General features: G+C 42.9%; 1 protein-coding gene across 1 annotated transcript in view; it reads left to right on the top strand.

The window, feature by feature from the left end:
* HSD11B1L (hydroxysteroid 11-beta dehydrogenase 1 like) overlaps positions 1 to 25,568 on the top strand; it is a 54,517-nt gene that overhangs the window by 14,534 nt on the left and 14,415 nt on the right. Inside the window, exon 3 of the mRNA XM_082243915.1 lies at positions 14,255 to 14,366. Within this exon, the coding sequence (XP_082100041.1) occupies positions 14,255 to 14,366 (112 nt within the window). The remainder of the gene's footprint in view (positions 1 to 14,254; positions 14,367 to 25,568) is intronic.

A 25,568-nucleotide genomic window follows, 5' to 3' on the forward strand; every position in this document is an offset into this window, starting at 1 on the left:
GATGACTCAGTTCTGAAACGGATTGGTAGGTGGGAGTCTAACCGTTTTAGGCTGTACGTTCGTCCTCATTTGTTGTGAGTGGTTGACCTTGTGCTGTGTGGTGTTGCTTTGTTTGTCATGTTTTCTTGCTGTTTTCCTTACAGAGGGACCTGCTTGCCTTATATGGATCCTGGGGCATTCCTATGTGTTCTGGGGGGCTAGGCGGGCGGAGGTTCGACCCAATGGGCGCCAGTTGGGATTTTCCAGGGCGGAGGCCATTGTTCGTTGGATAGGTGTACCGGGATTGCTCTGGTGCAAGGTCCTGCCGGAAGTGCACCGTTTTGCTCGGCTGGACAGGGCGCCGGGCGTCTTGGTGCTGCACGCTGGGGGTAATGATTTGGGTGTCCGTTCCATGCGACCGCGATATCAAGTTTGATTTTCTGCGGCTGCGCACCTCCTTCCCTGATATGATCATTGTTTGGTCGAAAATCGTTGGCTGGACCTCGTGGCGTTTTGCGAGGTCGGCTGCGAGGCTGAACAAGGCCCGTATTAAAGTGAACAAGGCTGTTGGCCATTTTGTTTGCCGTAATGGGGGTTTGGTGGTTAGACACCGGGAGCTGGAGGTTGACACGTGGCGTTATCTGCGGATCGATGGGGTGCACCTGAATGCTGTGGGCACCGACTTGTGGGCCCTCGGCATCCAGGACGGTGTTCAACGGGCTCTGCGAGTGTGGCGGGGCCCACAGGTGTAAGGTTTCACACCTGCGTGCTGTGGCGGTTGGGGGTCTTTGGAGGCGTTAACAGATTTTGGTCAGTGCTTTTCTTGATATGATACTGGAGTATTTATGGTTCATGTTTAAAATGTTTATTTTGGTTTTTGTTAATAAAATGGCCTACCAGGCCACAATTTTCTCCAAGTCGGTTGTCAGTAGTATTTTGTTTAGAATTTAGAGAAGGGGTGTGGATACAAGTTTAAGACCAAGAGTGGGCATCAGTTATACCCTAATCAAGAGCAAAAAAAAAAAAAATAGGCGTAGGGCCTCATGATGGGGTGGACAGGGGACACGGCAATGGAGGGGTTAAAATGGTGGGCTGTGGCCGGTGGTCAAGGGTGGTCATTGGTCAGTTCAAAGGTGGGGTGGGGTCAAGGGCATGGTTACACTGGGGGGGCTTGGAATCTGCAGCAGTGCCGCGTGGGATCGTGCGAAGGAAGAAGAATCCCCGCCCTCCCGCCCTTGAGTTTCGGGATGTGAAACGTGGAGCTGGAAGATGCAAGTTGGCATGAGGGTTGTAGAGTGTTTTTGTGCTGGCGGTTGAGGGTCTTTGGAGGCGTTAACAGATTTTGGTCAGTGCATAGGGTGACCCATCCAAGGTATGGAGTCCTCTAGTGGATCCCGGTTAGTAGGGGATTAACCGGGAAGTGGTAACAAAGTGGTATCAGGGGTGAAGTGTGTTTGTTCCCGTGCTGGTGTTGCGCGGCTGGGGACCGTTGGATTTTTGGATACTGATACCGTTTTTGAATTGGAATTTTTGGTGCCTCCCAAGACCAACAACCCCTTTTCTTGATATGATACTGGAGTATTTATGGTTCATGTTTAAAATGTTTATTTTGGTATTTTGGTTTTTGTTAATAAAATGGCCTACCAGGCCACAATTTTCTCCAAGTCGGTTGTCAGTAGTATTTTGTTTAGAATTAAGAGAAGGGGTGTGGGTACAAGTTTAAGACCAAGAGTGGGCATTGGTTATACCCTAATCAAGTAAAGTAGATAATAATTTTAAATGTTTCTCCTAATAATTTATTTCACTATAGATGCTTATAACACACACATAATTTGGAAATCTGTCAAGTATTTTCTAAAATAAATTTTCTTAGAAAACTTGTTACTTTCACAGTACCATAGATTTACGTGGACTTAATCAATGTTGAGTAATGACCTTTGCTAAATATTTATAGCTTACAGAGTGTAAGTAGGTGAACTTCTTTCTTTCCAGTAATCAGAGACCAGAAAAAGAGCAAAAGACATGTGTTTAACACCTGTCATTGAAATCTAAGTGCAGCCAAAATAAGAAACAAAATTCAGCATAAAGGACATACTTACAGACAGTAGAATGTGTCCATTGTGCTGATTCCTCTTCTTTTAGCTGAAATCTTCCCCTGTCTCTGTTTTGGCCAGATCAACTAATATTTTCTGTATCCGCTGAACCTGAAAAGTATTGCAGCCACCACATCTAAAGGCTGGTTAGCTACAAAATATACATATTTGTTTTTGGGTTTAGGGGCCTGGATTGGACCGCGGTTCACGCCAAGATGGCTCAGGTCCTGACCCTGCTTTTTCTCTCGATGGGATAGTCATGTACCTGCCTTTTAATAATACAACTCCATTTTGTGTTCCCCACTCTTCTGGGAGGCTTGCCTTCCCGCATATATCCGGTCTGAAGTCTATTACCCGGGATCAGGAATGTCCAGGCCAGATGCTTTCTAAACCTTTACTGCATCAACTTAAGCACACACAGCAATACACCTTCTTTATAGTACACATTCTTAGTGCAGAACACTCAGTACTACTACCCAGTATCATGACATCCAGCCACCTTCCCAATTGTTTCCAGGCAGTCCCTCAAGGGTGGTTTCACATCCAAGGTGTTCCTTAGTCCCAGGCCCGGGGCCATCCTAAACTAAGTCAAAGACCTGCTAAGTGAAGGTCAGGGGCGGCAAAGTTCTTTCACCTTCTCCCTTGGGTGTCCATATCTAATACTCCTGGCAGTCCTACCCTGCAGAAGGCTCTCTCCCACTCATGCATTGGCCAGAGACCTCAATAGTGTTGGTCAGGGGTGACCTGTTCCCATACCTGAACTGCCAGGTACCACCCACAGTTGGTATTAAAGGACGCAAACTCCACCCAGAACATCACCAGGGGGATGGCATCAAATAAAATGTACCTGCCAACGTATGCTTTTATTGGAACAGAGAGAGACTTAGGCTGGCCATACATTTCACAACTTTCTTGTACAATTTTCCTTTAGATTACGAAAACCCATACAATATTAGGTCAAACCTAAACAACACTTTCCATTTGAATGCAATTAGGCAGGCCCTTGCACTACACAGGTAAAGGTAAATCTAAAGGAAATTCAATAGGAAAATTGTATAATGTATTGCCAGCTTTGTGCTCAGTACTGTATATGTTATCTTGGTAATAAGAAATGGTAAATTTATTTCCAAGGTTTATTAAAACTCAATGGCTTCAAATGTCTTATTTGTTTATAAAGACAGCCCTGTGTGTAGTGAAGGCCTGACCATTCCTTGTCCCATGTGAGTACATATGTAGAGGGATTCCTAATGCTTTTCTTCTTCTCAGCCTTGGTATGAAGACATGTGACTCTCTCTATAGCACCCTGTCAGTACAAGCAGACTGCAGACAGGCTAAATGTAAACAAGGCAATATTTGCACTGAACTGAACAGGTGATGACAGCTCTGAATGCACAGGGAAAGAAAAGGAAGATGAAAGAAAGTAAGAATATGTATTTTATAAAATGATTGGTTTCCTTGTATATTAAAAAGGTTGATTTACAAGAGAGGTTCGGGATTGTAAAAACAAACATTTATACTGACCTCGATACTGGTCGATCCGATGCTGCATCTGTCCCCCCGCCGTCTCTGCAGTGAGAACCGAGTGATCCAGTACTGCTGATCATGCAGTTCTGCTCCTCTGCTTTGAGCAGAGGGCTGTGACTGTCAGTCACTAGATCTCTGCTCTCCCCTCCAGTGCTCACTGGAGCACTGGGCTGTGGAAGGGATGGAGGGGCTGGCTAAGGCTCTCAGTGGAACAGGAGAACAGGCTTCTGGGTGGATCCTGACTGTAAAGAAAATAGATCATAGGAGTGCAGAATGAACTTGACTCCTGTGATCCATAAGAGAAGTATGCCCCAAAAAAGCTTTGGCTATACTTCTCCTTTAAAGTCAACCTGAACACCGTTTCTAAAGTAACAACAGTGCTGTAGTATGAGAGTTAGCCTTAAAAATGAACCCCTATCTGTTTGGAGCCTGCTTGGATCCTTTGTACAAGCTGTACATGGAGCCTCAACTTAGGAGTAACCTCTGTGCCTTCAAGGGATAACCCCTGTTAAATGCAAGAGCTTCATATGTATGTCAAGGCAAAATTAAAAAAAAAACTTTTTCCAGTACATCTCTGCAATGCATGCACTTTTCCCCTGTTTTTATTCCTTTAAAGGTCATGCAAGTAGGGAAAAATAGCAGTTGATCTGTCAGAAATGCACTCAGCTCCTGGATCCTGTTGTGCACTGACAACACACATCATTATTGTGGACAAATTAGTTTCAGCCCTGCCCATTTTGTCTTTGCTAAAAACGTAACTACTCAACTACTCCGACTCTTAGATCTCCATAATAAAAAAGGCTAATTGTTATGTAGTCCAAGATAGCAACTAGTAAGGCTCAATTGTGGAGAGAACACATAGCAGCTCTGAATTTCTGACAAGGTCATGAGTTTTTTTTCCAAAAGGTATGTTTGACTCTTAAAGTGTATCTAAACCCAAAACAACACATTTTAATATGCTGAAAGCAATCCTTTAATGTGGTGGCTTATTTTAGTTTTATGTTTTCAGGCTTTTTCCCTTTATTTTCACCTGGTGCCTCCTCTATCTATGCAGAAGCATAGACACCCTAGTACAGCAGCATTGTCTGGAAAGGGTAATGTGAGATGGACTTGTGGATTTACGGGACTTTACATAATTGACTAAGAAATTAAAGAATATATAAATACATTTCATATTCCTGATATGTGTTCGATGTACTATGTACTTGTATGAAAAAGTATTCTTTTCTCTTTGTATTGCTTCCTTTGTTTGAAACACCTGATGTTCCTGCCAGTCCCTCTGCTTTCCTATCAAAAACTGACCACACCAAGCAGAACACAGAGTGATCAGTTCTTTAGCTATGCTGGGAACTCACTGTGTCGGCTGTGCTTAGGCATTGAGTTACCACTGCAATTATCTTCATGAGTCGGAAGAAGCCTAAATGAGAAATGTGTTGACATAAATGCATGAATGTGCTCTAAATATTAGGCAATTACGCCTTATAGTGTATCATATTGTATACTCTGTGCAATTACATAGGTAGTTGCCACAGCGCACACCAGATACATGATTGTTTTTATCGATTTATTGGGATACATACTTTATAGATGTTTGTATATAATATATAATGCAATTAATATTTTTTAATTTTTTTGTGCTCCTTGTCATGCCAGTAAAGTCTGACATTATTCTAGTTGGGGCTCACCCAATCCATGCCTTGCCTTTTCTGTGTGTTGCATCACAAATATGGGTGTGCAAATGTGATGAAAACACCCATCTTCCCTTCATTGCTGAGCCTGCTTGTGCCTGTTTCAGATCTAACTACTAGTTTTTACCTGCAGAACACTAGAGAGAAAGACCCAGGGATTGTGGGATATATAGTTTCTTCATAGAAAAGGAACTAAAACAGGCATTACTAAATGGCAGACCACAGTCTAGATCTGGACCCATCCACCATCCCATCCAGACTGCCGTGGTCATGCCATTTAGGAGCCACTTCTTTCCTCCAGCATCTGCCACTATCATTATCACAGCAGAGGAGAGAGTGGGAGGCAGGACAATTTTGGACTGAAGGTGGGGGGCACAACGGCACTGGAAGGAGGGTGGTAGCTGGCTGACTTAAGTTTTTAAGTTAACCAACAAGTGATTGGTTGCTAGGAAGCAGCGTGTTCCTAGAAACCAATCACAATCTTTTTAATATTAAACGTTACCCCCCCCCGCAGCTACCACTCCCACTCTCCAGTGCCACTGTGCTTCCCATCCTCAGTCCAGAATTGTTCTGCCTCCTGCTCTCTGATCTGTGTGAGGAAGAATTGGTGAAGGGGGCAGGAGACATGGCTGTGAAGGATGGGGGGCAGGAGTGATATGAACGAGGCACAGGAGACTACTTTGGGGGAGGAAGGAGGTGATGTGAAAGTGAGGCAGTGCTGTGGGGGGGATGATGTAAAGGGGAACAGTGCTGTGGGGGGGGGGTAATGTGAAGGGGAGCAGTGTTGTTGGGGGATACATGTGAAAGAGACAGAGGACACTACTGTGCAGGAGGTGATGTGAAGGTGGCAGGGGACAGTACTGTTGAGGGTTTGATGTGAAGGGGGGGCAGAAGAAACTACTGAAGGTGGGGGTTGATTTAAAAGGAAGGTTGTGGACACTGCCCTAAATACAGTAAAGGTAGTGTGTGATGTAAAGGGGGTTCAGAACACTACTGTGAAGGGAGTGGGGCTGATGTGAAGAGGGGCTGAGAACACTACTGTGAAGGGGAAACAGTAATGTGAAATGGAGAACTGTGATTTGTGATCTGAGGACACTGATGTAAGAACTGGATTGTGATAAAGGAGGAGAGGGGTGTGATGTGAAGGATCTGGATCATTACACAAAAATGTGAGTCAGGCCTCGTCTGGAAGCAAATTTTACTGATTGGACCTCCATGAATTGGGTTACAATACGTGAGTCTTACCACTCGGGCACTAAGTGTTAGACTCAACGAAAATATTGCCAATATCCTTAAGGGATACAAAAATCACAGCGTCTCACGACACTGACCTTGTACACAGTAAAGAACCAGCAGGGACCTTCTTTATGGGAATTGACCATTACACTTCCCATTAGAGAGGAAGTCTCAAAGTAGGAGAATTATCCAAAATGGAAACTAAGTGGATTTATCTCCTTAAGAGTTATACTCCACATGGTTTCAATGTAGACTGGGACGTTAATTGTTTTATTAATAGTTCCTGAACCTGCTTTTTATCTTTTTATTTTTTCTTTCCCTCCTCCACCATCCTCAAACGGAAGGTGGAGGAGGGCAAGGTCTCTAACATCCACCTCCTCCGTGAGGACTCCAGTGGCAACCTGTTCTGGTGAACTCCATGCCCAAGAGGTTTAAAGCAGTACTGGAAAATAATGGTGGCCACACAAAATATTGATACTTTGGGCACAATTTGGACATTTTCACTTAGGGGTGTACTCCCTTTTGTTTCCAGTGGTTTAGACAATAATGGCTGTGTGTTGAGTTATTTTGAGGGGGCAGCAAATTTACACTGTTATACAAGCTGTACACTCACTACATTACATTGTAGCAAAGTGTCATTTCTTCAGTGTTGTCACATGAAAAGATATAATAAAATATTTACAAAAATGTGAAGGGTGTACTCACTTTTGTGAGATACTGTATATGCTGTCTTTCCCTTTTCTACACTTTGAAAAGTGCAGATCGTGTTAGAAATCTTTCTTCCTCATTTGATTGGGAGTCTGGGCTCACACTGTGTGAGAGCTGATTGGAGGAAAGGGACACACACCCCCTACACATAGGCAGAGGAACGAAGGTATATGCAGAGCTGTATCGCAGTTGCAGAACTTCTGTGTCACATAACTTGTCATAAGTGACCCTGCTGATAACAGTGGAACGAAGCACCAGAGACAAACGACACTTATGCTGGCCATACACTAGCCGAAATATCGGACAAACTCATTTTCGAAAAATGAAAACTCAGCCGTGAGAGCAGACGATCGTGTCACCATGTAGTGACTGACATTTCGAAAGATAAATCGTTTAATGGACATAAATTAATTCAGTTTGTCACATATACCTAGTGCAAACTGGTCGGCCGAGAAACACATTAACCTTTCAATTTATCGTTCGTTTATCGTTCGGCCGGCAGACTTTCAAAACTGTTCCTTTGATTTTTCGGCTCTGAAAAGTTGAAAACGATTTTCCATATGTGCCCATTAACTGGACGAAAAACGGATGATCGGACCAAATTACAGATTTTAGAATGATTTTTTGGCAGGTGTATGGCCAGCATTAGAGCTTTAAAGAGATATAAGTAAATACTGTATATGTGCCTAGTTTAAATTTCATGAATGAGGTTTACAACCACTTTAAGGCAGGCCATACATAGTTTTTTATTTGTTTGTTTTGTTCAGCCAGCGGGCAAAAAAACATACAGTATTTTTGAGCATCTCTGCCACATGCACATTTCTCCAAGTTTTATTCCTTTAAACATGCTGCAAGTAAAGAAAAATAACTTTTGAGGTGCCAGAAATATACTGGAGAATTCAATAAAACATTTAAAACAATTTTGACAATTTTTTTTGTTGGTTATTCCCTTTAAAGTTACCTGCGCCTAATTCAGGCAAGCATTGCTATGGCTGTGTCAGAATCCTAAAGTGATTGCAAAGACTAATTTTTTTTTTCTATTAAAATAGCAAACATGTTATACTTACCTCCTCTGTGCAGTGATTTTGCACAGGGCAGCGCGGATCCTCCTCTTCTCGGGTTCCTGGCTGGAGCTCCTGGTCCCTCCCTCCTGTTGAGTGCCTCCACAGAAAGCAGCTTGCTATGGGGGCACCGGAGTCAAGCAGCAGCTCCGTGTATCCATTTAGACATGGAGCTGCCATTCCGACCCACCCACTGTCTCTCCTGATTGGCTAACTGAATTTGATAGACACCAGCGGGAGCCAATGGTGCTGCTGCTGTGTCTCAACCAATCAGGAGATAGAGTCCCGGATGGCTGAGGCACTTGTGGACATCGCTGGATAGAGAGGGGGCTTAGGTAAGTTTTAGGGGGGCTGAGGGGGTTGCTGCACACAGAAGGTTTTTTATCTTAATGCATAGAATGCATTAAGATAAAACACCTTCTGACTTTACAGCCATTTTAAATAATTACTGCCAGTTTTAGATGCCTGTGCTAGGAAGCTGTATTGAATATGTCAGGTTTTTGCACAGGGCTCTATTCCTGGCCATATTTAGCTGTCCAGCGGTAGATTCCCTGGGCGTAAGCTAAATGTTAACAAAGGGGCCGGGGTCACTGGTGATATCATTACCAAATTGGCAATGGCCACATATGGGGATTGATAAGTCCCCACGGATATATCGTACCACAGGTTCCAAGGTGAGAATAAATATTAGAGGAGAGAGAGGAGACCCTGGTGTGTTCCATTTCGTAAGTGAAAATATTTAGAAAGACGCTCATTGGCTCTGACTGCAGCTGTCAATTGCATATAAATAGCCTTTGTCCAGTTAAGCATGTGAAAGCTTGGTGGCGCTCTAGGGGCGTGTTAATGATACGTTGTTTTCTTACAATCAGAGGTGTATACACATTTCAGCAGCTTCAGAAGACTTAAAAAACCCTGCCCGAGAGAGATACTGTTATATCCAAATTCGCCACTTCCTAGACTCCCTGGTTTGAAATTATGACAGTTCCCAACCTTCGACTCGTTTGAAACCAGATGCCATTCTCAACTGACTACTCAGGGCTTAGTCTCATTGCTTTATTCTTCTCTTCCTGGAGCCTCTAACACTCAAGCCCCCTCTTACTGTGCATGATGGGACACAGATTTAGGAGCCCTTCAATCCCCTGAGGACTGGTCCAAGATGTGGGAGGCCCTTTTTTGGTCCTCTCGTAACGTTATAGCACTAGAGAATTCATTCAAAGATATGTCCAGATGGTAGTACACCCCAGTGAGAATTGCAAAATACCTCCTTACGTACCCAGTATTGTGTTTTTGGGGTTGTTCTGATCAGGGCGATATGAAGCATATATGGTGGACATGCCACAAAGTTAAAAGGCTGCGGATCTGGGTGTACACTTTGGTCAATACGCTTTTTCATTCTAAAATACGCAAGGACCCTTGGGAAGCTTTACTTCATAAGCCCATGTTGGAGTTAAAAAAAACGTTAATGTATCTTGGAAACACACATTTTTATGGCTACTAAACAAACCATTGCAAAGGCGTGGAAAAAAACCTCTCCTCTCTTTTGAGGAGGTGAAGCGATGGGTGCATAGGACGTTGATGAACAAGAAGCTTATGGTGATACTCGCGGACACTAGGGACACATTTCATAAGATTTGGTAACCTTGGTTGGACCAGTTTCCAGCGACAAGCCCGCCTTCCCGCTTTTTGGACTTATATTGTTTCAAACCCACTAGTGGCGGCCTTGGATTCCCTGGGGTGGGGCTTCTTTTCTTTTTCATGACTCTCTTCTTCTTGGTCTTCTAGTCTTACTCTTCTTTTCTGTTCTTTCCTTTTTTCTGTTTCTTTCTTTTTTACTTCTTACTTTTGGTTATTTATAGCCAGAGGCTCATGTGTGGAATTTGTTACTGTTTTCTGGGAATGTTTTTGGGGTTCATTTTTTTTCTCCTCTTTTTTCTCGAAATTATTATTTTTTTTTTTTTTTCCAAATTTTCTCGAAATTATTTTTATATAGATATATTCTTTAATTTTTTTGGTCTTTGAGAGGATTACCGAACTTTATTCCATATACGAACATAGGTCCATCTCAGGTATTGTATGATATTAGCTACATAGGGATCTCTGGAATATTGTTTGCCTAGCATACCTTCTAGGTTTTGATCATTGAGAGCTATACGATTTGTTATTACACCATAAACCGTAAAGGTACCGAGGCATCCTCACCTGTTTACCTTTCATCCCTGTTTGAAGCTACTAGCTACACCATATAAGAGGCCTACTTGTCTGTGGTATGTATGGAATCCTCCTCCAAATTACTGTCCTCCACTGGCCTTGGCGTCTGTTCACCCCTTTTGTGAGATTGTATTTATTCAATAAAAAATATTGTGAAAGAAAGCCTAGGCCTATGTGTCGGACCATGGCTTCCATAAATTTCAAATTCACTCTATTGAACACTTTTTCAGGATTGGAACATATTTGCAAATTAGGAATTTGACAGGAGGTAGCTCTATAGTTATTGTGCAAGAGTGTTTCCCCGGGGTGGGCCTAAACTACTTTATTGAGGTTGATAAGTGTAGAGTGATGAGGTAGGAGTTTGTGGTAGAGGATTTAGATAAATTCTTCGGTATTGTATGGAGTAGGGAGATTGGTCACTGGCAGGAACAAGAAGGTCTTTCCCTGCTTTGGGGATGACCATGATTTGGGCATGTAAGGTGCCCCGTGGAAACTCAATTTTCAAGACTTTATATGACCTGACAAATTCTGGGCCAGTTAAAGACTAAAGGGTTTTGTAGTAATGCCCCGTGAAGCCATTAGGGCCAGGGGCTTTGTTAAGTTTTATGGAGGGGATGGCAGAGGGAAATGGGTTGTTCTATGATGGTTTTGTCTTCATTAGAGAGGGCTGGCATGCCCAAATCTTAAATTTAGTATTGCAATCACAATAAGGATGATCATTCCAGGTCTTGGGAAAGGGATTAGGGAGGAAATATTATATAGGTATTTTTAGTAATTTGTAAAGCAGCAGGCTATATCAACTGTTGACAGACACCTCAATTGACATATCTCAATATAGACCAGCGACTACAGAGAGAGTCTGCAGGAGCCTGTGCATTGCAGTTGCAAACTTGGGTGCATTTATTATTTTTTTTGCAAAAGGTGGATTTAGTAATCTGAAAACACTGCCTACATGGCCAACATATGCTCCTAATAAACATGGAGGTAGTTTGGTGCAGTCACTTCAGGCTGCCTTTTCATGAAACAGCTGGCAGTTACATCACCATGGCAACCAAGTCTGGCCCAAAATGCTGTAGCATTCCCTGCAGATCAAATCTGTTTGTTCAAGCATACACATTTACAGTGCACAGAACATACTTCCCAACTTTAGAATTTGGAAAAGAGAAACACTATGGTGCGAAGAAGGTTTGCATAGGAAAGTATAAACAGAGTAATTTAATACTTTAATAATGGTTAATCGGCATGGTTTAAAGATATGTGGTCAAATCATAATGAATATATTTTTGCATCACCCATGGTCTTTATTGTGCAAGAGAGTTGTGGGCAAAGCTTGAGTATTTTTTTAGGGGCTGGGGTAAAACATGCCAGCAGTATAGCGGCCCACTCAAAACAGCAGTACAATGCCTCCTGTAATCAAGAGATTGACCCAGATATCAACTATTATTAGATAAAAAGAAGGAATTAAGCCCTGGCCTTGGTCTGCATGAGAGGATAAATGCCGTGGCCTTGGTGTCCATGGGAGAAGGAATGCCCTGGCCCTGGTGTCCATGAGTTTAGGAATGTCCTGGCCTTGGTGTCGATGGGAGAAGGAATGTCCTGATGTTAGTGTCTATAAAAGAAAAAATGTCTGACATCAATGTTAGTTGGATGAAGAATTTCCTGGTGTCAGTGGGATGAAGACTACCCCATGTTTGTTGCCAGCGAGAGTAAGAATATACCATCACTGGTGTCAATAACAGAACAGAGATACATTACATGTCCTTTTGTTGGTGTCAGTGTAAGGATGAATGCCAGAGCATTGGTGCTCAATGACTTTGAAATAGGGAGGTATATGGCTCTGCCTAATATTGAAGGGAGTATAGTGAGACTGGTAAAATTGAGTAGTTGATTAAATCAACAATAAAAATATACAATTGACAAATCCCAAAGTGCAATTAATCTTAGTAAAGTACTAACTAAAAAACAATAACTGTATAGCTACTACAATGATTATAAAGTGTCAAATGTGATCATGATTAATAAAAAAATAATAACAATACTGTATATAGCGTACCTAAAAATTGTATATATAATGTGCCAAAGTGCAATGTATCACAATGAAGTGCTAGCTAGTGTAAATTTGCAAAAAGACCATAAATATAGCAGCTGCAAGCAATTAAAATGACAAGTGAAAAAAAAAAAAAAGTGACTTCAGTGCAAACCAAGTCCAAAACAGTCCATATAAGAAAAAATAGGTAAAAGTGTATATTGATAAATGGTGATCTTCAAGGGTGACTGGTGGGCGTGAAAGACACTCGTGCTCCCCTCACTCCCAGGACCGCACTCCCCAGATAGGAGAACCACAACAAGGGTAACAGGCATCACTGATTTTGGGGATTGTCTCATGTATTTAACCAGTTATAGACCTCTATGCCGGCAGATGGCAAGTATGGATCTCATATATCCAAGATATGTGAGAATAAAATACTCTTCATAGTGCAGTAACGTTTATATCAGTTATATTTATTTAAATTAATCGTACTCACAAGCATAGATGTACAAAGGCAGTAAAAACAGTATATATAATCTTTCCGCTCCTGATGATGTCATATCGATGAAACGCGTAGTGCGTCATTAAGTCACTTCCGCAACCTTCCACTCCTTGAATCGCATGGCGTTCCTGAAGTGCTCCATATAGATTCAATATACCGTTTTTACTGCCTTTGTTTTTCTATGCTTTTGAGTACGATTATGCAGACACTGTTATATATCTTTAGTGTGAGATCTCAGGCACTGCTGCCTCTGACTGATCGTTTCATGAGAATATGAGATGATTTGATGTCTCTACTGTGCTTCATACTGTTCTCATTGCTGGAGACACTGACATGAGGAAGCAAAACCCTGCCTCCACCAAGATAGCTGCGTTTACACAGTACAGAACAAGGCATGGTAAGTCAGTGGAGAATGATCAGCTGAAGGAATATTACATATAATAAAGATGGCTAGTCTTTTGTCCCCTTCACTCATCACTCATTGCCATATCCTGGCCTTAGCTATCTAACCATGCCAATTTTTCTACAAAATAATTTCTGTTCTTTTACATTGCACCTGTTTAGTAGCCCAGCAATAAGGGCTGTCCAACAAAATTAGAGATAAAAGGAAGCTGTGACTTAGTAAACAATTAAAGGAGTTATAAAATCAGAAGGTGTTTTATCTTAATGCATTCTATGCATTAGGATAACAATTCTTCTGTGTGTAGCAGCCTCCCCAGCACCCCCTATTACTCACCTGAACCCGAACTCTGTCCAGCGATATCCAAGAGTCCCTTGGCCATCTGGGACTCTCCCTCCTGGTTGGCTGAGACACAGTATTGGCACATTTGGCTCCAATCAAAGTCAGTCATGGCAATCGGGAAAGAGAGGGGGCGGGGCCAAACGGCAGCTCCATGTCTGAATTGACAGATAGAGCTGCAGCTTAGCTCGGGGGCCCCCATAGCAAGCTGCTTTCTGTGGGGGCACTCGATAGTAGGGAGGGGCTAGGAGCTGCAAAGAGGGACCTGAGAAGAGGAGAATCCAGGCTGCTCTGTGCAAATCTGCTGCAACAGAGCAGGTAAATATAACATGTTTTTTGTTAAAAAAAAAAAAAAAACAAGACTTTACAATCACTTTAAGTTATCGAATACAGGACATTTGTTGCACAAGGTGCAGAGTTAGCCTTCCTAGCCTTTAAATGGAACACTATGGATGTGGTAATAAACTCAACCTTCTCTTAAATACAGGTAAAAACCAAGTGCCTGGAGCTTGGAGCAAAGAGTGTGTCGCTGGCCCTTGCTGACATGGCATCATCAGAAGCTCGTGAAAAAGTGATGGAACAAGCTATAACTGCCCTGGGTGAGAGAAATGATTGATATAGCAACTCACATGCTATAAAAGTTTTGAACATTAATCTCTTTCTCCTATGATGGAAGGCTTCAAGTGAAAGTAGGCATCCCAATAAGAGCCTCAGATGACTGCATCTCACGGTAAAGTTTGCTACTATTACAAGCATTCTCTCATACTGTTCTGACAGTTGTGCTAATGCTGTGATGTTTCAGCCATAGTTAAATACAACGCTTTCAAGTAAATGGATGAAAATTGTGTATTTACAACACTTTGCTAAATGTATCCCTTCCAGCCTTTTCTGTCCATTTTTCAATATTATTTCTATTGCCTGCAATAGAGATCTGCATGTTCTATTTAAATAGATGTACCTGTTCACACCATAGACCCACAGGTTGTATGTCTTGTAGACCTTCAGCAAATTTTTAATTGAACCTAACATTTTATGTGTCCACATTTTAAGCTCATCCTCAAATAAAATATGACTGCAGTACAGTTCAGTGCAGAACAATGTAGATAGATAAAGTGCTTTAGTTCAAAGCTGAATAGTGATTTTTATTTTTAAGGCAAAGGACTGAATTAATAGTGTCCCATGTGTCCTTTGTGCTGGTGGCTGCTGTGTTTGGTTGAAATTCTAAAGCCCCGTACACACGCTACGAATTTCCGCCGACCGGTCGTCTGTCTTTTGTCCAGAGTGGTGTCCGTTGGTTGGAATGTGCTCTAGACTGCACACAAATTTTCCCGTATGACAGAATTCTACTTCAGAAGTGATGTCATGTGTTGGATTGCTTTCTATGTGTTCTTTCATCTCTGAGCATGCCTAGTCTTGCTCATAAGATTTTTCCCTGTCGAAATCTGTACTAATGAGACGAAAATTGGAAGTGTGTTGACGGAGGACAAAAATTTCATAGCCTGCACATCAGGATTTTGTCAGCCGAAAAGTCGGAGTCGGCTGTCGAAAGCACCATACTAACAATCCGAAAATCGGCAGATCGGTCATCGGAAATTTCCCTTCCGAATTTCTTATCGTGCGTACGGGGCTTTAGTCTTCTGCTCCTGCAGCAGTGATCTTCCGGTGCTTCAGGGCTTAATATGAGTGGCTGCATCTGTAACAGACACCCGCCAAGTGATGATTATGCCAGCCCTTTCCATTCCCATGCTCCATTCACAGAAGCCATACTATTGATTCCCAAAATAAAAGGTGCTCTATGAATGGTGGACTGGCAGATGATTATAAGTTGTGCCTCCTCTATTTATTGAACGCTTTTCATTGTGAGGACAGATAGTCAGGGCTTTTTTTTCAGCGGGAACGCGGGGGAAGGCAATTCCGGCACCTCCATCACTGATTGTATGTAATGGCGATGGGTGCTGGAGTATGCTGCAGGGTCTATTGATGCTGTCTGCTGGAGGGGATCCATTTTTGCAGGGGGGTCTAATATTGCTGGGGAGATCTATTGTTGCTGGTGGGGGGGGGGGCTACTGTTGCTGGGGGTGGGTCTTATATTGCTGTGGGGTCAGTTGTTGCTTGGAGAGATCTACTTTTGAGGGAGGGGTCTATTGTTGCTGGCTGTGGAGAGATCTTGATTGTTTGCTTGCTGGAGTCTATTGTTGCTAGGGGGGGAAATCTTGTTGCGGGTGGTCCATTGTTGTTAGGGGGGGTCTATTATTGCTGGCAAAGGGCCCTATTGTTACTGGCTGCAGGGGATCTATTTTACTGCGTTTTTGTTATTATTACCAAATTCCATACAAATTACTTAATTATTCGTGGTTCTGTATTCTCTAAAAGGGGTGGTACTGGGAGCTGGGTAGGGGGTTGAACCGAAGAATGGTGCATGGAGGTGTGTAGGGGTTTAGAAAAGTGGTGATTAGAAAAGGGGGAGTTCCTGCATCAATTCTCTGAGGAAAAAAGCTCTGCAAATAGTACAGCTTCTTTGAATGGAGCATAGAGTTAAAATGGGTGGGCATTGTTGGTACTTGATGAGTGTCTGTCACAGGTGTAGCTGCTGGTCATATTAATCCCCACAGCACCTAAAAGGTCATCGTTGTGGGGGAATCTGGGGTCCAGGGGATTTCAGATTGCAACCTAAGGCTGGGTTTACACCTCCTTACCTCCTCACACCTCACAGCAGGGGTCCGGTGCATCCCTGTTCACCTTTACAGGTCCGATTTCAGTCCGAATTTTTGGCAGACCTGAAACAGACCAGAAACGCACAGGACTCCTGTGCAATGCCCTCCCGGAGCTCCATTGACAGCCGGTCACAAGCTCCCGACATGCGAATTGGATGCAGGGAAATCCGCATCCAATTCGCAATAGTGTGAACCCAGCCTTACACAGCAGCCACCAGCAGACAGAATGCTCTTCATTCATGGTAAGTGCCATCTCTGGTGCTGTTTAAAAAAAAAAAATATGGAGCTAAGAAGTTCTCACTTTATTTGCTGTATGTTTGTTATGGGAAACCCATTGGAATGGTATAATAGCAAAGCAACAAGCTTTTTCAAGAGGAATTCAGCAATGCCATCCCATATTTCTCTGAGCATAGAAAATAACAATTCCGCCTTCAAAATTATTTTTCAAACTTAATTTGGCAACTGCTTCATAGTTTCATTTTAAATTATCCCTCATTGATCTAAAAGGAACACCCCTATTTCAACCCTTGAGCAAACTGAACCTTGTCACTGATAACTGTGCTTTATCTGGTGTGTCTGTCTTATGTTATTACCTACAGAAATTATCCATTGGCTGTTTGTCCCCAGTAATCAGGGTGGACTGATGTATGAATAGACTCATTAAGATTGTCAGAGATTTTCAAAAGGAACATTCCATATCAGCGAGATAACTTATAGTAGATATTATGTGTGCTTGTCTTGCTGAACAGATATATGCAGCTTTAGTGTCCATGCACACTAGAAGCAGAAAAACATGCCTGGCAGGATAAAGTGTCATAAAAAATGATCATAGTAGCTCGTATTGTATAAGAGTTTAGGAGAGTTTATGGGCATTTGCTTTTAAAAGGGTTTCTACCAAAACCTTCTCTCCTGCTCATTTTTTAATGTACACTTGAAGACACAAAATGTGCTTATGCGCGTTTATGGGAGTTTAGTGGATTTTTTTTCTTCCCGAAAGCTCCTCACAAAAACACACTTGTGATGGGGTTTTTTTTTTTTTCTGCCTCTAAACTCTCTTCTGGAAATATGCCTCTAAATGCCTTAAGCTAATGTGCATCGACACATAGGATAACATTGAGCCTCATCTACAGGCAGGAGAAAAAAGGCCAAACTCAAAAGGCCAAGCGGCATTTTTTAAACTGAGTGTGTACGGACCCTTAAATTGGAACTAAATCCATCAAGTTAACTGTTTCCCAAAACAGTCACATTCAAGGCATGCCTTGAATGATAACTGTCACAAATGCTTTTGCTCTCAACCAAACAAGCCATTATGGCTGGTGTCAAAACTGATCACATAAGCAGCACCAGTTACAGATTAAACAGAGGCTAAAGCCCCGTACACATGATCAGATTATCGAAAGATCTGTTGTCCGTTTTTTGTGGCACGCTAGTCTGATGTGGAAAGTGAAGAGGTTTTTTTCATACGAATTTTCCCGTATGACAGAATTCTACTTCAGAAGTGATGTCATGTGTTGGATTGCTTTGTATGTGTTCTTTCTCTCTGAGCATGCCTAGTCTTGCTCTTAAGATTTTTTTCCATCGAAATCTGTACTAATGAGACGAAAATCGAACATTGTATTACGGACAACAAAAATTTTATAGCCTACACATCAGGATTTTGTCAGCCGAAAAGTCAGAGTCGGCTGTCGAAAGCACCATACTAACAATCCGAAAATCCGCAGATCGGTCGTCGGACGAAATTTCCCATCAGATTTTCTTATCGTGTGTACGGGCCTTAAGGAGAGAAGTATTTAGCCCTCATTCACACTGGGGTGTACGTTTATGAAACTGAGAATTTTTTTCTCAGTTCACAGAGGAAAATTATCTCCTCTGGCACCCTGTTTAGGAAGCTGAGAACTTCAGTTCTCACAGGGAGAACAGAGGAGAAGTTTTTCCTCTGAAAATGGTCGAGATCTGTGTACAAGTGAATGGGCCGCCTGTAATCGCGTGAGACAAAGCAAGATTACAGTGCGAGAGGATCACTGGTGCCCGTTTATTAAACAGTGATAGATAATCACTGCTGAGTACATGTGCATTCAAACCCCACCTAATATTAATAAATAATTAGTCCCCCTACATAAATATATATATATATATATATATATATATATATATATATATATATATATACTGTATACACACACACACACACATACATTATATATATATATATATATATATATACAGTGCATTGTGAAAGTATTCGGCCCCCTTGAACTTTTCAACCTTTTGCCACATTTCAGGCTTCAAACATAAAGATATAAAACTGTAATTTTTTGCGAAGAATCAACAACAAGTGGGACACAATCATGAAGTGGAACAAAATTTATTGGATATTTCAAACTTTTTTAACAAATAAAAAACTGAAAAATTGGGTGTGCAAAATTATTCAGCCCTCTTAAATTAATACTTTGTAGCGCCACCTTTTGCTGCGATTACAGCTGTAAGTCGCTTGGGGTATGTCTCTATCAGTTTTGCACATCGAGAGACTGACATTTTTGCCCATTCCTCCTAGCAAAACAGCTCAAGCTCAGTGAGGTTGGATGGAGAGCGTTTGTGAACAGCAGTTTTCAGTTCTTTCCACAGATTCTCGATTGGATTCAGGTCTGGACTTTGACTTGGCCATTCTAACACCTGGATATGTTTATTTATGAACCATTCCATTGTAGATTTTGCTTTATGTTTTGGATCATTGTCTTGTTGGAAGAAAAATCCCCGTCAGGTCTTTTGCAGACTCCATCAGGTTTTCTTCCAGAATGGTCCTGTATTTGGCTCCATCCATCTTCCCATCAATTTTAACCATCTTCCCTGTCCCTGCTGAAGAAAAGCAGGCCCAAACCATGATGCTGCCACCACCACGTTTGACAGTGGGGATGGTGTGTTCAGGGTGATGAGCTGTGTTGCTTTTACGCCAAACATAACGTTTTGCATTGTTGCCAAAAAGTTTGATTTTGGTTTCATCTGACCAGAGCACCTTCTTCCACATGTTTGGTGTGTCTCCCAGGTGGCTTGTGGCAAACTTTAAACGACACTTTTTATGGATATCTTTAAGAAATGGCTTTCTTCTTGCCACTCTTCCTTCTATTTATCATCATTAGTCATTTAGGTCAACATTGGATCATTCAGAGATCCTCACTGAACTGCTGGAGAGAGTTTGCTGCACTGAAAGTAAAGGGGCTGAATAATTTTGCACGACCAATTTTTCAGTTTTTTATTTGTTAACAAAGTTTGAAATATCTAATAAATTTCGTTCCACTTCATGATTGTGTCCCACTTGTTGTTGATTATTCACAAAAAATTACAGTTTTATATCTTTATGTTTGAAGCCTGAAATGTGGCAAAAGGTCGAAAAGTTCAAGGGGGGGCCGAATACTTTTGCAATGCACTGTATATATATATATATATATATATATATATACACACACACACATTAAATATATTTATACATGTATGTGTGTGTATATATACATATATATATATATATATATATATATATATATATACATAAATATGGCAGGGGGATGTGCTTACTATGTTGGGGGGTCTAAACGAGGAAGAAGGAAGTCAATAATCTTCATTCTTCCCCCTCAGTTCTCCCCCGATTCTGTCTTCTCTTGGCGATTCTCCACCTCTGGGCTGGTGAATCTGAGAGATATTAAAGGAACACTCTAACCACCATGATCACTTCAGTGATTTGAAGTGGTCATGGTGGTAGGAGTCAGAAACACTGCATATGCTGGGATATTTACGGTTATGTGCTGGGGGCTAGTTGCACCCCTAGCACATATGACTTAGGCAGCCAGAAAATGTCATGTCCTTATTCATACATGTATGAACAAGGACATGACATATTATGACAAAACACAACTAGTTATTAAAAAACATCTTGCAACCATTTACACACGCTAACGCACATACCTTTTCTACTTATTTTGCAGACTGCTGGCGGTTACTGCTGGCGGGTACTGCTGGTGCGGTTACTGCTGGCGGTTACTGCTGGCGGTTACTGCTGGCTGGTACTGCTGGCGGTTACAGCTGGTGGGTAATGCTGGCAGTTACTGCTGGCGGGTAATGCTGGTGGTTACTGCTGTCTGGTGCTGGTGGGTACTACTGGCGGATACTGCTAGCTGGTACTGGTGGGTACTACTGGTGGGTACTGCTGGCTGGTACTGGCGGGTACTGCTGGCTGGAACTAGTGGGTACTGCTGGCTGGTACTAGCGGGTACTGTTGGCGGGTATTGCTGTTTGGTGCTGTCAGGTACTGTTGGCAGGTATTGCTGGCTGGTGCTGGTGGGTGCTGTTGGTGGGTATTGCTGGCTGGTGCTGGCGGGTACTGTTGGTGGGTATTGCTGGCTGGTGCTGGCGGGTACTGTTGGCGGGTATTGCTGGCTGGTGCTGGTGGGTACTGCTGGTGGGTACTGCTGGCTGGTGCTGGCAGGTACTACTGTTGGCAGGTATTGCTGGCTGGTGCTGGCAGGTACTGATGGTGGGTATTGCTGGCTGGTGCTGGCGGGTATTGCTGGCTGGTGCTGGTGGGTACTACTGTTGGCAGGTATTGCTGGCTGGTGCTGGCAGGTACTGTTGTTTGGTATTGCTGGCTGGTGCTGGCTGGTACTGTTGGTGGGTATTGCTGGCTGGTGCTGGCAGGTACTACTGTTGGCAGGTATTGCTGGCTGGTGCTGGCAGGTACTGTTGGTGGGTATTGCTGGCTGGTGCTAGCGGGTACTGTTGGTGGGTATTGCTGGCTGGTGCTGGCTGGTACTGTTGGTGGGTATTGCTGGCTGGTGCTGGCAGGTACTGATGGTCGTTATTACTGGCTGGTGCTGGCGGGTACTGTTGGTGGGTTCCCGACCCACCATTCCTGAGGATCAGCATGACAGTCACAGGAGCCGCGCTGTAGGAAGCAGAGCCGATGCTTCCTGTATAGCGCTGGCCGGCTCCTGTCACAGACGGGGGCAGAGTGCATTTGGTATTACTCCTCCTGTGACAGGACCCGGCCGCTATACAGGAAGCATTGGCTCTGCTTCCTCTAGTGTTGGCTCCGTTATTTACAGTGGTGTGATGCTCGGGGATGGCGGGTCGGGAACCGACCTCCCCATCCCAAAGCAGGAGGGAGAGTCACCAAAATCTTCTCAGGGGGAGAAATTGCCCCGTTGCTCCACCCCCGATCCGCCCCTGGTCTGGAGTTCCGCGGCCGTCGGGCCGCATTGCCCGCGGTTCTGGGCCGCATGCAGGCTACGGGTTGGACATGCCTGCTTTAGATTGTCTATAATTTCAAAGGGAACTTTGACTGAAAAAAGGTTGAGAAACACTGTCATAACTGATCCCATGTGCAGCATCATGGCAGTTTAAGATCAATCAGAGGCCAAGATGGCAGTTTCCTTGGCTGAAAACCATAGGAGGGTTTAGCTCCGCTTTAAGAAGAATTATCTTAAAAGAGCAGTGAATTTACCTCTGCCTATAAGTGTCCCATCCAGCCTTTTCAAGCTACCACCCACACCTTAACGCAGTAGCGGCATGCATCAGGGCTAAACCCCCATTTGTGCATGAGGCCTTAGACTTGCATGTTGACGAGAAGGAGTATAGCAGAACAGATGCACTATCAAAAGCAGAGCCTGAGTGTCAAATGAGCGGCTATTGCAGTCCCACATACTTACATAATACAACCTATACAAATGAACAAGGTTTTTAAAACATTAATATAAAATATTATTATTTACATGTATATTTGAAAATATATTGAAAAGACTAAATATTCTCTACAAATAAAGCTTACATTTTTATCATTACTGTTACCAACTGAAGTTTTCATCTATTCACAAAATGTGAAGTGACAGACTACAGTACCTTTAGGGCTCAGTCACTCAAGTATAAGAATATTGATGCAGTTTTAATAGTTTAGCTGTACTTTTGTGTGTATTTTCCAAGCATTTCAATATCCTATTTAAATGTTTGAAGGCATTTGAAGGGAACAGACCAAAATTCAAAGAATGTCTTCCATGTTTGGTGGGGGTAAAAAAAAAATGTTGCACAAATATCGTGTGGCATGGAAATTTGGAACTACCACCATTCTTACTCATGCCATTCTCCAGGGTCTTTGTTTTCAAAAAATAGATTTTTAACAGATCTTTAGATTTATAATATCAAATTTATACAAATTTTTTACAAAAAATAAAAATCGCAGAGGTGATCAAATACCGCCAAAAGAAAGCTCTATTTGTGGGAAAAAAGGACATCAATTTTATTTGAGTACAGCATCGCACGACTTTGCAATTGTCAGTTATCCTCCCTGGCGGTATGATTCTTTCGGATTTTAGGTGCTGAAAGCGGTACCATTATTTTGCTTGTAATTCTTAAGAATGAGCAGCCCAAACCAACTATTTACATATGATTTTTTTACTGTGCGTTCTTCTTTATAACATCTCGGGTATGATAAAGTTTGAAACACAAAATCATAAATTATAATATCATAAAAAACTATAAATAAGTTAAAGTATGTATGTATGTATGTATATATATATATATATATATACACATAAAAAGTACAGTAAAACTGCAGGAAAGGGCACTGGGGGGCAATTATTTTGCATTGTATCAGTGTGTTTGGTGTGTTTTATATTTGAATTTGCCGCTGGTTCCACCCCCCTGCTAACGTCACGTCGCAGGAGACGGAAGCCGGGGCACGGAGAGCATCGGGAGGAAGATCCGCCGCCAGACACCGCCGGGATACATCGCTGGAACCCGGTGACAAGGTAAGTAACCCCGCTTTCAAGATCCAGCGATGCTTCTGTCGGTACCCCGAGTATTACCGCTTTTGGCTCTGAAATTTAACCCCGAGCCAGGCTCGGGAATACCGCTAAGAAGGTTAAAGTAACAGTGCCGAATCGCAAAAAATGGCCTGGTTATTAAGGGGGTAAATCCATCCGATCCAAAAGTGGTTAATGACCATGGTATCACCGTGTTTGATTGGCCAGCAAACTCGCCTGACCTAAACCCCATAGAGAATCTGTGGGGTATTGTCAAGAGGAAGATGAGACACCAGACCCAACAATGCAGACGAGCTGAAGGCCGCTATCAAAGCAACCTGGGCTTCCATAACACCTCAGCCATGCCATAGGCTGATCGCCTCCATGTCACGCCACATTGATGCAGTAATTCATGCACAAGGAGCCACAACCAAGTATTGAGTGCATACTATACTGTACATGGACATACTTTTCAGTAAGCCAACATTCCTGTATTAAATACCCTTTTTTTTATTGGTCTTATGTAATATTCCAATTTTCTGTGACACTGAATTGTGGATTTTCACTAGCTGTAAGCAATAATCATTAAACTTAAAAGAAAGAAATGCTTGAAATATATTACTCTGTGTGTTACACATCTACATAAATTATGTGAGTTTCACTTTTTGAATTGAATTACTGAAATAAACTAATATAATTTTATGAGATGCACCTGTACATGCATTAGGCACCATTCAAAATGAATGGCAGCACATTCCAATGGGCATACACCTATACATTAAAGTGATTTTAGAGGATATTTTTTTTTGTGTTAAAATAAAAAACATGTTATGCTTACCTGCTCTGTTCAATGATACTTCACAGAGCGGTTCCTTACCACCTCTTTGGCAGTCTCCTGCAAGCGCTGTCCACTACTCCCTCATCCAGGTGCCGCCTTAGCAAGCCACCTTCTAAGCTGCCTCCTTAGCAAGCCACGTGCTAAGTCGGTGCCTGTGCACACACGCTTAGGAGTCGGGCTGTGGGTATCCATAGACACACACAGTGCTAATATGCCATGCCCCTGCTCTCTCCTCACAGGAGTTTGATTGACAGCAGCAGGAGCCTAAGGCTCCCCCATGCTCTCAGTGTCTACTGTTAGACCAGAAAGTGAAAGGAGTGGTGCTGTAGCCCGGACAGAGCTGGATCAGTAAGAGTAGTCAGCTAAGTGTGTAGGGATGGGGGAGTAGAAAAGGTAATGGGTATTTTCAGACACTATAAGGAATTCCTTCAATAAGGTAAAATACATATACTCAGTGACGTGACTATCCTCAGGTAATACACAGATGATAAACAAATTCTCCCACTTAAGTGTTTATCTGCAGCCATGTCTTCTCTACAGGCTTCCAAAACGCACATTTTACACAGCACCTCTCAGCTGTGAAAAGCAGTGGGTGGGGGTCTGAACTCAGAGCTCAGACACAACCCCCTCTTCACATTACATGGAGAACATGCAAGCTGTGGCTGTCAAACACAGGCTGTGTGCTAGAGCTCTCCTCCCCTGTCAACAATTATCTCTTGGTGTCAGGAAATGCTGTCAAAAGTGACTCATGCAGATAACAGAAAAAATCTGAGCTTTGGACAGAGACAAGTACTATCAGAATAGAGGTACTCACCGAGGCCGAGATGCCGAGAGCGGTTCGCTGTTGCGACTAAGCGCACTCCGCCCCTCTGGAGGTGATACAGAGGGTGGATGGCACAAAGAGGCACAAGCTACCAGCAGGCAGGTAGAGCTTGTGTGGAGGTCCTGTAGAACTGAGGCAGAGACTGATCAGGATCCAGCAGAATTCCGGAGCAGGCTGAGGGTCAAACACAGGTAAGCAGACAATCCAGGTCACAGGCTGAGGGTCAAGGCACTGGAGATAGGAGACAAGACTAGGTCACAAGCAGAAGGTCAAGGCACAGGAGACTGAAGGTAAATCCGGGTCGCAGGCAGAGGGTCAAACACAGGTAAGCAAAAGCAAAGTCCGTAAAGCAAGACAAGGTCGGGTCCAGGAGAAGAGCAGAGTAGGTCAGGGTCAATCCGGGTCACAGCAGGTAAATGATCACACAGGAAACAGGAACTCAGGTACAGGAAGCTGAAAGACAAACCAGCAATTCCTCTGAGCACTTGCTCAGCTTTTATAGGCAGCCAGGAAGTCATGTGGAAGTCATGTGGTGCTTGTCATGTGATGACCAGTCTGCAGCTGAAGGTTTCTCTGACAAGTACACAGTGTAGAAGGATATGCTTTGTTCATGTTTCATGTCTGAGTTTTACAAACACTTT

This window comes from Pelophylax lessonae, assembly GCF_965119305.1.
Source record: "Pelophylax lessonae genome assembly, chromosome: 1".
Classification (NCBI taxonomy): domain Eukaryota; kingdom Metazoa; phylum Chordata; class Amphibia; order Anura; family Ranidae; genus Pelophylax; species Pelophylax lessonae.